We start from the raw sequence: 12,669 nt of genomic DNA, 5'->3' as shown, positions 1-12,669 counted from the left end.
TTAATGCAAACCACGTACCAGTTGTTGGGAATTATTATTGCCAGTGGTTTACTTATTTTCACCATAAGCTTTGTGATATGGTAATGGTTACGTTTTGGCAAAATTTGTTTTACATCCATCCATCCATCCATCCATCTTCATCCGCTTTATCCGGGGCCGGGTCGCGGGGGCAGCAGCCTAAGCAAAGAGGCCCAGACCTCCCTCTCCCCAGCCACCTCCTCCAGCTCATCCGGGGGAACACCAAGGCGTTCCCAGGCCAGCCGAGAGATATAATCTCTCCAGCGTGTCCTGGGTCTGCCCCGGGGCCTCCTCCCGGTGGGACATGCCTGGAACACCTCACCAAGGAGGCGCCCAGGGGGCATCCTTACCAGATGCCCAAACCAACTCAGCTGGCTCCTTTCGATGTGGAGCAGCAGCGGCTCTACTCTGAGCCCCTCCCGGATGGCCGAACTTCTCACCCTATCTCTAAGGGAGATGCCAGCCACCCTTCGGAGGAAGCTCATTTCCGCCGCTTGTATCCGCGATCTCGTCCTTTCGGTCACTACCCACAGCTCGTGGCCATAGGTGAGGGTAGGGACGTAGATCTACCGGTAAATTGAGAGCTTCGCTTTTACACTCAGCTCCCTCTTCACCACGACGGACCGGTGCAGCGTCTGCATTACTGCAGCCGCAGCCCCAATCCGTCTGTCGATCTCCGGCTCCCTTCTCCCATCACTCGCGAACAAGACCCCGAGATACTTGAACTCCTCCACTTGGGGCAGGACCTCATCCCCGACCCGGAGTGGGCACTCCACCCTTTTCCGGCTGAGAACCATGGCCTCAGATTTGGAGGTGCTGATCCTCATTCCCGCTGCTTCACACTCGGCTGCGAACCGCTCCAGTGCGAGCTGGAGGCCCTCACCCGATGAAGCCAACAGAACCACATCATCCGCAAAGATCAGAGATGAGATCCTGAGGCCACCAAAGCGAAAGCCCTCCGCCACTTGGCTGCGCCTAGAAATCCTGTCCATAAAAATTATGAACAGAACCGGTGACAAAGGGCAGCCCTGGCGGAGCCCATCACCCACCGGGAACGAGTCCGACTTATTGCCGGCAATGCGAACCAAGCTCTTGCAATGGTTGTATAGGGATCGAATGGCCCGTAGCAATGGGCCAGACACCCCATACTCCCGCAACACCTCCCACAGGACACCCCGAGGGACACGGTCGAATGCCTTCTCCAAGTCCACAAAACACATGTAGACTGGTTGGGCAAACTCCCATGCACCCTCAAGTATCCTCGAGAGGATGAAGAGCTGGTCCAGTGTTCCGCGACCAGGACGAAAACCGCATTGTTCCTCCTGCATCAGAGGTTCGACTAGCGGACGAACTCTCCTTTCCAGCACCCTGGCATAGACTTTCCCGGGGAGGCTGAGGAGTGTGATCCCCCTGTAGTTGGAACACACCCTCCGGTCCCCCTTCTTAAAGATGGGGACCACCACCCCGGTCTGCCAATCCACGGGTACTGCCCCTGATCTCCACGCAACATTGCAGAGGCATGTCAGCCAGGACAGCCCTACAACGTCCAGAGCCTTCAGGAACTCGGGGCGGACCTCATCAACACCAGGGGCTCTGCCACCAAGGAGTTGTTTTACATATTAACCTAATAACCGCCGCGGTGTAAATGTGGGCTAAGCTAGCTGTCTCATGGTAACGTGAGTTGTGGTTTTTCTTTTCGTTCGAACAGCTTGAAGTGGGATTTGAGCATTAAACACAGTCATTGCCAAGCTCCGAGGTAAGTTTTTTTTTTATTGTATTTTAATATTGTTGTGGTCAGTGCAGCAGTTGTAGTGGAAGATGAGCTTGTGGTAGGCGACATTCCCAAGTGGGCTGATGCATTTGTCTTGTTGTTCCGATTGTTTTATGTCTTGCATCTGGACTATCCAAAAAACCTGGTTAACACATTCATCCAGAAACTACTGATGGGCCTTGAGGATGGTAAACAGTTGAAACCATGTCTTCTTCGCCTCAAAAACAATCTTTTACTGCCAGAGTAACACGTACAGGTGCTGGCACTATACTGCTGGCAAAATTCAAACTGTTCCACTGAAGTTGATGCCTCGCATGACTAGTTGCACTAAACTGTAGTAAAGTTTCATACAAAGTTCTGTAGGTTTAGGACATCTGCTGCTATCTGTTCCCCATAGCCTGAGACATAGACTGAGACAAACATGCCTCTAGATAGCTTTTTTTATATGGTGGGTATTCTATTTAACTTAGTCTTATAATGAAAACGTGTAAGAAAATGCTCATACATTTTTTTGTTTTAAATGTTTCCATTTAAAAGTTTTAAAAGGGAACAACTGGAGAAAAAACTGATGCACTATATTATTTGTTATAAAAATACTATTTATGTTGAAGTTTAAGGGAAAAGCTAAAGAGTAGACTGAGACTATTTATTTTGTTTAAATGTTTATAAAAATGCCTTTTATTAGTTTTATAACAGCATCAGGCTGATACATTTATGTTGTTTCCAAAATTATTTTTAAAAGAGAGAGCCAAAGAAAAGGCTGAAGCACTATATTGTTTAAAATTTTCACTGTACAAGTTGTGAAATAAGCACTAAAAACTTGTTCAAATGCAGAAGCATGTAAAGTTTTGTGCAGGTGGTTATAAATAAACTTGCAATTCTGTCTCAGCTTTTTTTTCTTTACAGAAAGACCCTGTCTATGAATATACATCTCTTTATCTCTGTCGGTGATCCCCACATGCTTCAAGGAGTCCATCATTGTTCCTGTCCCGAAGAAACCCCACCCTGCTTCTCTCAATGACTATCGCCCTGTAGCCCTCACCTCAGTAGTGATGAAGTGCTTTGAATGCCTGGTCAGAGACTTCATCATTTCTTCACTACCAGACACACTGGACCCACTACAGTTCGCTTACCGTCCAAATCGTTCCACAGACGATGCCATCTCTCATCTCCTCCACACATCACTTACTCACTTGGACACTAGAAGGGGGAATTATGTTAAAATGCTCTTCATAGACTACAGCTCTGCATTTAATACCATAATTCCCTCCACACTCACCACCAAGCTGGAGCATCTGGGACTCAGCTCATCTATGTGTCAGTGGATCTCCAACTTCCTAACTGGCAGACCACAGGCAGTAAGGATGGGCGGACATGTCTCAGCCTCCACCACTCTCAGCACTGGAGCCCCCCAGGGGTGTGTTCTGAGCCCCCTGCTGTACTCTCTGTACACATATGACTGTGTGGCCACTACCAGCTCCACCACCATCATCAAGTTTGCTGACGACACCGTCGTGGTGGGCCTGATCTCTGACAACAACGAGACGCCCTACCTGAAGGAGATTAGGAATCTGGAGAACTGGTGCCAGAGGAACAACCTCCTTCTAAACGTCAGTAAGACAAAGGAGTTGATAGTGGACTTCAGCACTAAGCAGGAGAGGAACTACCAGACCCCCGTCATCAACGAGTGCCCAGTGGAGAGAGTGGACAGCTTCAAATACCTCGGAGTTCACATCACGCAGGACCTGTCATGGTCCTGTCACATCAACACTGTGGTGAAAAAGGCCCGACAGCGTCTCTACCACCTCAGACGCTTGAGAGACTTCCAACTGCCCTCCAAGGTGCTCAGGAACTTTTACTCCTGCACCATAGAGAGCATCCTGACGGGAAACATCTCAACCTGGTTCAGGAACAGCACCATGCAGGACAGACGAGCTCTACAGGCGGTGCTGGACCAAGGCCAGGAAGATCGTGAAGGACCTCAGCCACCCCAACAACAGACTGTTCTCTCTGCTGAGGTCAGGAAAGCGATTCCGCTCCCTGAAGACCAACACAGAGAGACTGAGGAGGAGCTTCTTCCCGCAGGCGATACGGTCTCTCAATCACACCACCACACAGTACTGACCCACACATATAGTTCTTACACACACTGGACACTCTGGAGTTTGTTTTCACTTCATCACTTAAATCACTTTAAGCATATTTGCACTGCACAAGACACTTACAAATGTGGATTGCACAACACTGGACATTATATTCCTCATTTCCAGTTAATACTTGTACAGCTGCTGTTATTGTGTGTATATATATATTTATATTTCTTCATACATTCTTATATATTTCTATACTGTGTATTTTGTTGTACAGTTATTTTATTTTCAACTTTAATTTATATATTTTATCTTATTCTTTCCCAGTTAAATTTACCCTTCATTCTAATTTGTGCTGTAAAGTTATTTCATTTTTAACTTTAATTTTTATATATATTTTTATTTTATTTTATTCCTTCCTAGTTAAATTTACCCTTTATAATTTTCATATTTATTTCCCATCTTATTCATAGCCTTTTCTTTTTTCTTTAGGTCACGAGCAGTTGTGTAAGCATTTCACTGCATATCGTACTGTGTATGACTGTATGTGACAAATAAAATTTGATTTGATTTGAATTTGTAGCCGACTGTCTAGGATCAATGTCAGTTTCACTGAATTGTAACTCAAAAAAAAAAAGTCTTCAAAGTATTCCTTCACTGAACTTATTTGGGTTTACAGTGTACCCAACAAGGAGTCATTTATCTCTCTTAGGGACCTCGCCCCCGGAGACAGGTAAGTCGTCCCCTCATCCACAGACTCTGCTTCTTCTACAGGAGGAGGAAGCCAGTGGGATTAAGGAAGTCCTCAAAGTATTCGTATTCCTTCCACCGCCCGACAATATTCTCTGTCGACGTCAGCAGTGCTCCACCTGCACTATACACAGTGCAAGTGGAGCACCAGTCTCCCTCAGACTGCAGTTGAAGCACTGCCAGAGGTGTATGTTGAAGGTCTTGCAGACCAGGGCCTCTGTGAGGCGTTCACACGCACGTTTAGTTGTGCCAGGTCTATCCAGCATCCGGCCGCGTCCTGGTGCCACGTGCACTTATGGACCCTTATGTTCAAACATGCTGTTCATTAAGGACAAACTGTGATTTGCACAGAAGTCCAAAAACAAAACACCACTCGGATTCAGATCCAGGAGGCCGTTCCTCCCAATCACGCCCCTCCAGGGCTCACTGTCATTGCCCACATGAGCGTTGAAGTCTCCCAGTAGGACAACAGTGGTTGTTTAATGACTGTTGTAGTCATCAATCAGCTTAAACGCTTACAGAAATGCTCTTACTGCAATAGAGACGCTCAGCCAGCTCCTCCTGCTTCAGTCTCCTCAGGAAGTTCACTGTGATTGTCACAAGTGCCTTTCTGCTCCTCTCCTCCTCATCATCCTCCCTCTGACTCTCTAAGCATTCTGGGTAATCTGGACTCAGAACCTTCTGGATCTTCTTCAGCTCATTCAAAAAAGTGATGATGTTGTCCTCCAGCAGCTGGAACAGAATATTTATGAATGAGCCAATCAGCGTGAAATCATGTAATCATGAAAACATGTAAACATGAAAACATGTGGATCATTAACCTGATGTATGTACGGAGTAAAAGTAAAAAATAGTTACTACTCAAGTAAACTACAGATACCTGAAAACAGTAATTAGGTTATGTAATGAAGTATTTGTACTTTGTTCTCAGCCCTACAGACAATCCACTGGTCTACAAAGAGCAGCATGGAGATGACTGTGAACAGAACAGATGTAACAGTAGTTGTTGTACATGTACAGACCATAAATATGGAGTCCAGCTGTGTTTGATGCTGCTGGGCAGACTGACCACTGGGAACCTCTGAGCTCTGCTGCTCCACTCTGTGGAGGAACCATGAAGGATTAGATCAACACAGGATAAAGATCCAGGAGTTTCTGCTCAAATAACTTCATCTGAATCAATTCTGTCAAGTTTTAGACTCTCAGATTCTGAAGATATATTTTCTGTTTTCTATGAACTTTCTTTCATCAGTGATGGAAGTGATGATGTTGCAGAAGCTCAGAGGAAACTTTGAGACTTCATCAAACTGATAAATTCACTCACTGGAAGGTAAAACTGTGATGAACCATCAACTAATGCTCTCAGGAGGCCAAAGGTCCCTGAATGTAACTGTGCAGTAGATTCATCGAGTGTTTGAAACCTGACGACTTCCATATGTTTTCATTCTAACACAAGAAGTCCTTTTCTCATTGGTTTGATTTGAGTTTTCATTTGAGTTTTCTGAGTCTCGTATTTGGAGTCGAGTCTAATCAATGATCTGACAGAAGAACATTAAAAAGGATTTACCAGTGCCGTCAAAATTAACATGTAGGGTTAGGGTTAGGGGGTTCATCTGTTATCATGATTAACATGATAAAAACCTTTAACACGACACATCTGGAGTGCAGAACGACTCAAAATCCCTGAAATGTTTCTATAAACGCACTTCGGGCAGTTTGTCCAAGTAGAGTTACCTTTGCACACATGCAGATGTGCAGCACATCTGTTAGTGACGGGCAGCTGAACCAATCAGCTCAATATGGAAGATGATAAACACACACTGACCTCTCGATGGAAAGTTTGAGTATTAAAAAATAACAAGACGGACCAGCCGACCAACATGAAGTATTCTGCTCATTGTGACAGAAGGAATTTTCTTTTCACCGAAGCACTTCCAGCTTAAAATATCACAATAATGCAAAGCACTGATGACACAACTGCCAAGTGGACAAACTGCAGACCTGTTAATATTGTTAATAACATAGTTTTGGTTCCTCGTGTCAAAGACTTGAAGAAGAGTGACAGAGTGTGTTAGACTGCTGCATGATCAGTGCCACCTCCACAGACTTGTGAAGAAAATGATTGTTTTACAGACGGGCTCAGATTCAGGATCAGCTGAGGAGTTTGTGGCTGACAGAATCATGCACGTACAGAGCAGAGCCCATCATTAGCATGCAGGACTGTCCCTGGGGGGGTCGGCTCATTCAGGAGGTTAATCAATGTTTACATGTTCAATAAACATGTTAAGTGTGTAAATTTGCCCTTTTCTCTCGAGTCTGTTTGCTCATGAAATGAAATTTGATTAGTTTACATTAAAAATGATATTTAATCGTGATTAATCCAAATTAATCCACAGTAACCCTGTGATGAATCTGATTAAACATTTTCATTAACAGCAGTTTATTATATATTATCATATGTTAGTGCACACTTACCTTTTAGTATATATGTTTGTTACAAAGTTGTATTTACAGGAGAGAAGCTGAGTTAAGGACTGAAGAAAACTATTCAAAGTCTCTTTGAATTGAAGCGTTTAACATTCTTTGTGTTTATTCTGCATTTACTTCATTATATGGTGTAAACGTCTGTTACAGGCTTAAATATAAAGTTGAAAAAATGTAACTGCAGCTATTGATCAAGTAATTGTGATTAATCACGATTAATGACAGAAAATTGTGTCATTAATTAGTCATTTTTTAATCTACTGACAGCACTAGTGTTTACTCTTGTGCCTCCAACTGTTTTACGCCCTTTCAACACCTTCGTGGTCAAAAGTGTACACGCACAAAATCTACAATAAAATCCTCATGCAGCAATAGGACAGACACACAATCATTTATCTCTTTGTCTCAAACACACACGTGTATTCAAAGCCTCGATTTGTTCATATTTCATTTGTTGTGTTTTTATCTTCAGCGTTTTCAGTGTTGGTGCATTTACACCAAAAATGTTTCCATTGATGAATCAGATTGATTTGAATGTGTTTCACACACATCCATACAAATCACTCCCTGGTGGTCACATGACTCTATAACATAACAGGAGTCATGTGACAAGAGTTTCATGCTGTGGCCTAAAATGTCAAAATGGTTGAATGTGGTGGAGTAAAAATGTGAGATATCAACTACTTTTCTTCAATATGAAATGTTTGCAGGGACTGACAGGAAGTGGACGGACGCTCTGATCACTTCCTGTTTGCTGAAGTGGGTTTTCAGCTGTTTGCAAACCAAAGGCTTGTTTTAAAAGACAGTTTAAATGGGACTGAGGGAATGACGTGTTTGTACTGCAGTTTATATCCAACAACATCAAGCAGATAAATCAAAGAGTTCTTGTTACTAACAGCTCACCTCTCTGCAGCAGACACAGGCTGGACTTTAAAATTAATGGGCCAATCTTTAGACGTGTCACTCCTTAAGGACACAGAGCTGGATGGAGGTCCAGGCTGGTTCCTGTGAATAATGATGGAGCAGTGATGTGAGTGCTGAGCTGTGACATGGAGAAGAGTCATGGACAGTTAGAGATGGTCATCTCACCTCTGAGCTTTGGTCTGGCTCTCATGTTCCCCACACAGAGTGGTTTTAGAGGGAGGGACTCCCTCCTCTCTGTCCTCACACTGATCCATGCTGCTCAATTCACATCAGCTCACACACACTTTCTACCTTCACCTGCAGAGGAAACACAAATCATTCATGTGCACATCAACTGAAATCCTCCTTTCCATCATGTGTGCTGTCCAAATATCAGCTGCTTCTTTCCTGCTTCATCTCAGTGTCAGCTGAATGCAGTCAGACAGCAGTGTGAGGCAGAGGAAGCTGCCATCAGCTGCTCTACTATCAGTCCACTAGATGGAGCCATGAAGCACACACGATGCATTCACTGACACACACTGATTCACTGGTAATGAGAAGCTTCTTCCATCCAGTAATTCATCATCCATCAGCTCGGCTGCTGCTCTCAGTCCTGGACTCTGATCACAAACTAAAAGCAGCTTTTTAACTCGTGTCTTTAAGAGCTCTTAGCGTTAGCTTAGTGTTAGCATGCTGTGTGGCTAGCTTAGCGTCAGAGCTCTGCAGGTGTCTCGTGTGTAAATATTAATCACAGTGACAGTAAAGGAGGTAAAGGGCTGTGACGTCATCACGTACTTTGCGTCCTCTGTGGGCTCTGAGTGAACTCACAAAGTACAAACTACAAGTACACAAACACGAACGTAGCTCAGAGTGGCGGACACACTCGGCCTCGTTGGTCCAGCTGTGAGTCCGTTACCGTGAACTATGGAGCGGCAGATTTGTGCTGAACTAAGCTGCACACAGCTGATGTTAGCCAGGAAACATTACACACTGACTTTAATGGAGAGACCGGAAATACAAACACACACAGTTTGTTGTGTGAAGAAATCAAACATGAGCTGAACAAACAGTAAAGTTCCTAAAGACAAACTGTTAAAGGAGGAAACAAAGCAAACTTACAGTTTCTTCACACACCAACAACAAGCTCCACTCCACGAAGTTCAGGAAGTGAAAGTAAACTTTGAGCCTAATGCGGCGTTCGAGGACACTCGGGAGCATCGAAACACTCTGCTGCGTTCAAATAAACCTCGGAAATCCCCCAACCTCTGGCAGGCTGTGATTTATTTCTGCTGGTTTTCCTGTTTGAAGCACAAAGATCCATCATTACTTTGTTGTTGTTCTTCCTGCAGCGTTTGAATATTTCAGCACTAAACTGAGGTTTCTTCAAAGCTCATTTCAACCTGTTGAAGTCATGAAAAGTGAAAGTGCAGACTGAGAGTAAGAGCCAAAGTGAATGCTTACGTTTTATTTGTTATGGTGGTGCAGGTGTTGTTCCTGCACCACAGGTGATTGCATGGGGGCGTGGTCACATGTTATTTACTTGATGCTGGTGTTGTCAACGGGGAAGTTGAGTCAGTGGGTTTTTGCACAATACACAATATTCAGACAATAATCACATTATCTTTCAGTCCTGTTCTCAAATAATACACAAACACAAGTGGGGCTCGGTTTGGATTATTGGAGACGAGTCACAGCTCAAACCAGCTCAGCCAGCAGCAGCTCTATTTGTAGATGAAAGTCGCAACACTGATAGTGGATCACATGATGTTTAAGGTGTGTCATGTGACATGTTCAGTATTGTCACACATGTCTAGATTGTCCCTGATATCATAACTGCTCAAACACTGATGATTATATTTGAAGAATTATTACTGATGGCAGCAAAGTTTGAATGGAGCTCTCTGTCTGTGCTGATTTGTCGCCCTCTGGTGGTCAAAATACAAACTGCATGATAGTAATAAATAATAATAAATTGCATTTATATAGCGCTTTTCTAGGCACCCAAAGCGCCTTAAAATGCCACTATTCATTCACTCTCACATTCACCCACTGGTGGAGGCAGCTACAGTTGTAGCCACAGCTGCCCTGGGACAGACTGACAGAAGCGAGGCTGCCATATCGCACCATCGGCCCCTCTGGCCAACACCAGTAGGCGGTAGGTGAAGTGTCTTGCCCAAGGACACAATGACCAGGACAGAGAGAGCAGGCAACCTTCCGGTTACAGATGAGTTTCCCAACCCACTGAGTCACTGTAACCACCACAGTGACAGGAAGTGTTTTTATGACTGAAACACTGAAACGATGCCAACGGCTGTCGTTAAGCTCACTGATAGCAGTGCTGATGTGTTGATGTCAAACACTGGCTCAGGTCAGACTCCTTCATCCTTCTCCAGTGTGAGGCCGCCCTCAGACCCACAGAAGCTCTGACCTTTGAACTCCTGTACACAGCTGGCTTAATGAGGAGCTCGTTCTCTAAACTCCATTCATAATTCAAATATATTTCAGATTTCTGAGCTGTGCTTTGAATCTGTGCCAGCTGACATCACAAAATTCTCATGAGACTCGACACAAGAAATAATCCTGACTGACTTTACTTAAGACTCAGAACATGAGACAAAGTTCAGCCAGCAGCACTGAGACCTGATCCTGAACCCTGAAGCCCTACGACTCATTTCAGCACCACCTGAAAACAAAATCCTACATTTGTGAGCCGGTGTGAGAAAATCCAACGACACAAACTGAGAATCCAGGCTGTGCACAAAAACAGCCACACAAGGACACATTTAAGGACAAGAGAACTTTCCAGCATCACATCTATTAGCTTCTTAAATTAAATGATGGATGTGGATCCGTCTCAGCCAATGTTTTATACAGTCATTGGTCTGCACATGTGGGGTCCTCTACAGAGACCATTGTTATGATCCAATGTTGTCAGTGTTTGTTTTATGTGTGACTCCTCCCACCAGAGGATGGCTGTGGGTTTTTTCCCCCTTTCTCTCTTAGGAGGTGGACACCTGGGCGTGCCTGCTGAGTAGCTGGGTGGAGTCTCTTCCTGTCCTTGGATTGGATAATTGGCTAATCACCTCCAGTATTTAACTACCAGATGACAGCCACCTAGCCCCCTCCCAATCTGCTCCTTTGTGGCCATTTAAAACAGCCTTAAATAACTGTTGTTATATTTGTTGCAGTTTCTGCTCCTCTTGGACAGACGACTCTTGAAAAGACATTTTTGAATTTCAACTTTTAACTGGATAAATATCGGATATATAAACGTCTGCAACAAACTGATTCCAGCTTCTACCTCATGATAGGAATGTTTTTGTGCCTCAAGATGACCTGATATCTTTCATGATGGAGACATTTGACACATGTTTCACATATTATAGACCAACAAGTTATTCATAGCAGTTTAAATACGGGGAGTCACTTTTGGGCCCAGCAGATAAAACAGAGCCAATATTTCCTTCTTTATTTAAGTGACGTGTGTCACAGATGTGACCTAGTAAAGTGTAGCTGAACGTTAGTAACGTTATTAACACTCTCAGCTCGTCCTTGTTCCAGACCTGAAGATCCTCTTCTTTCATTCAGCAGCAGCTTCAGGTCTCTGATGGTCAAGGGCTTGTTGTTGGGAAACAGCCCTGCTGGGATGATGGTGTCCTCACAGAAACAGTCAGTGATGCTGTTGATCTCCATCACAGAGCACGTCCCAGTCTGCAGTCTCAGTCCTGCAGGGCCTCGCTGGCTTCCTGACTCCACCCAGTCAACAACAGGAAGTGTTTGAACTGCAGGAACAAACTGAGGCTGTGGTCAAACAGGAGTTTTTATCTCCTCGCTCTGACTCTCACTGCGGCCCCGCTGCTGTGTCAACATGTGTTTGTGCTAAACAATGATGGAAAGTGTTATAAATGACTTGTTGGCCTCTGATCTGTCACAAACAGCTGAAACGTGTCTCTCATGAGTCACATGAAGGTTTTTGACAGAAAGGACAAAAAGTAGCTGCAGTCAGTTTGTGTCATTTTTATATTTATTCATCTGGGAGAAAAATCTGAGGGACATTAAAATGTGTTTTTCAACAGAGACAAGAACATAAATATAACAGAACAGGTAAATGAACATATTTCAAGTAAACAGCTGGACTGATCAGGTCCAAACACACAGTGATAAACTTGTCAAACAGCTGTCATATCTTTATATATAAGCTCTTTATAAATCCTGTTCACTGCAGTCTGTTTACTAATAATGTCAAACTGTTAGAAACACAGAAACATCAGAATCGTCTTTGTTCACATAAACCTGTCTGGGATCCTTTGTTGTTCTTTTGATGCAGAGTTACATTATAAATATAAAGAGTTATTTCAGAGTCTCATCAGTTTTGCTACATGTCTTTATTTAACACATCAGCAGGGCTGAAGCTCTCATGTTAAACACACACTGATCTATGGACACGTTCATGTGTTTCTAACAGAACCAGGCTGTTATCAGCCCTGCACTAACATTATGTCACACACACTGAATGTAACAGTGACAGTTTACATCATCACACAATCAGCTGTGATTGTTTCACTGTCATCAAACTAGTCAACAGGAAGTAGAATCAATAGAAACCAATCATTTACTGACAGCATGTCTGATTGAAATAAGTGCAGATTATGA

At 43.9% G+C, this 12,669-nt stretch overlaps 1 protein-coding gene across 1 annotated transcript in view; it reads right to left on the bottom strand.

The window, feature by feature from the left end:
• LOC148102128 (NACHT, LRR and PYD domains-containing protein 3-like) overlaps positions 1-9,196 on the bottom strand; it is a 32,454-nt gene extending 23,258 nt beyond the window's left edge. Inside the window, exons 1-5 of the mRNA XM_087843542.1 lie at positions 9,136-9,196; positions 8,203-8,334; positions 8,017-8,118; positions 5,652-5,730; positions 5,163-5,361 (exon numbers count right to left, since the gene is read on the bottom strand). Of these exons, the coding sequence (XP_087699668.1) occupies positions 5,163-5,361; positions 5,652-5,730; positions 8,017-8,118; positions 8,203-8,291 (469 nt within the window). The 5' untranslated portion in view covers positions 8,292-8,334; positions 9,136-9,196. The remainder of the gene's footprint in view (positions 1-5,162; positions 5,362-5,651; positions 5,731-8,016; positions 8,119-8,202; positions 8,335-9,135) is intronic.
• Positions 9,197-12,669: the final 3,473 nt, after the last annotated feature.

This window comes from Neolamprologus brichardi, chromosome 7 (assembly GCF_056152115.1).
Source record: "Neolamprologus brichardi isolate AB-2024 chromosome 7, ASM5615211v1, whole genome shotgun sequence".
NCBI classification, from domain to species: Eukaryota; Metazoa; Chordata; class Actinopteri; order Cichliformes; family Cichlidae; genus Neolamprologus; species Neolamprologus brichardi.
The sequence above is the reverse complement of the archived record's forward strand: the minus strand, read 5'-3'. Positions and strand labels throughout refer to the sequence as shown.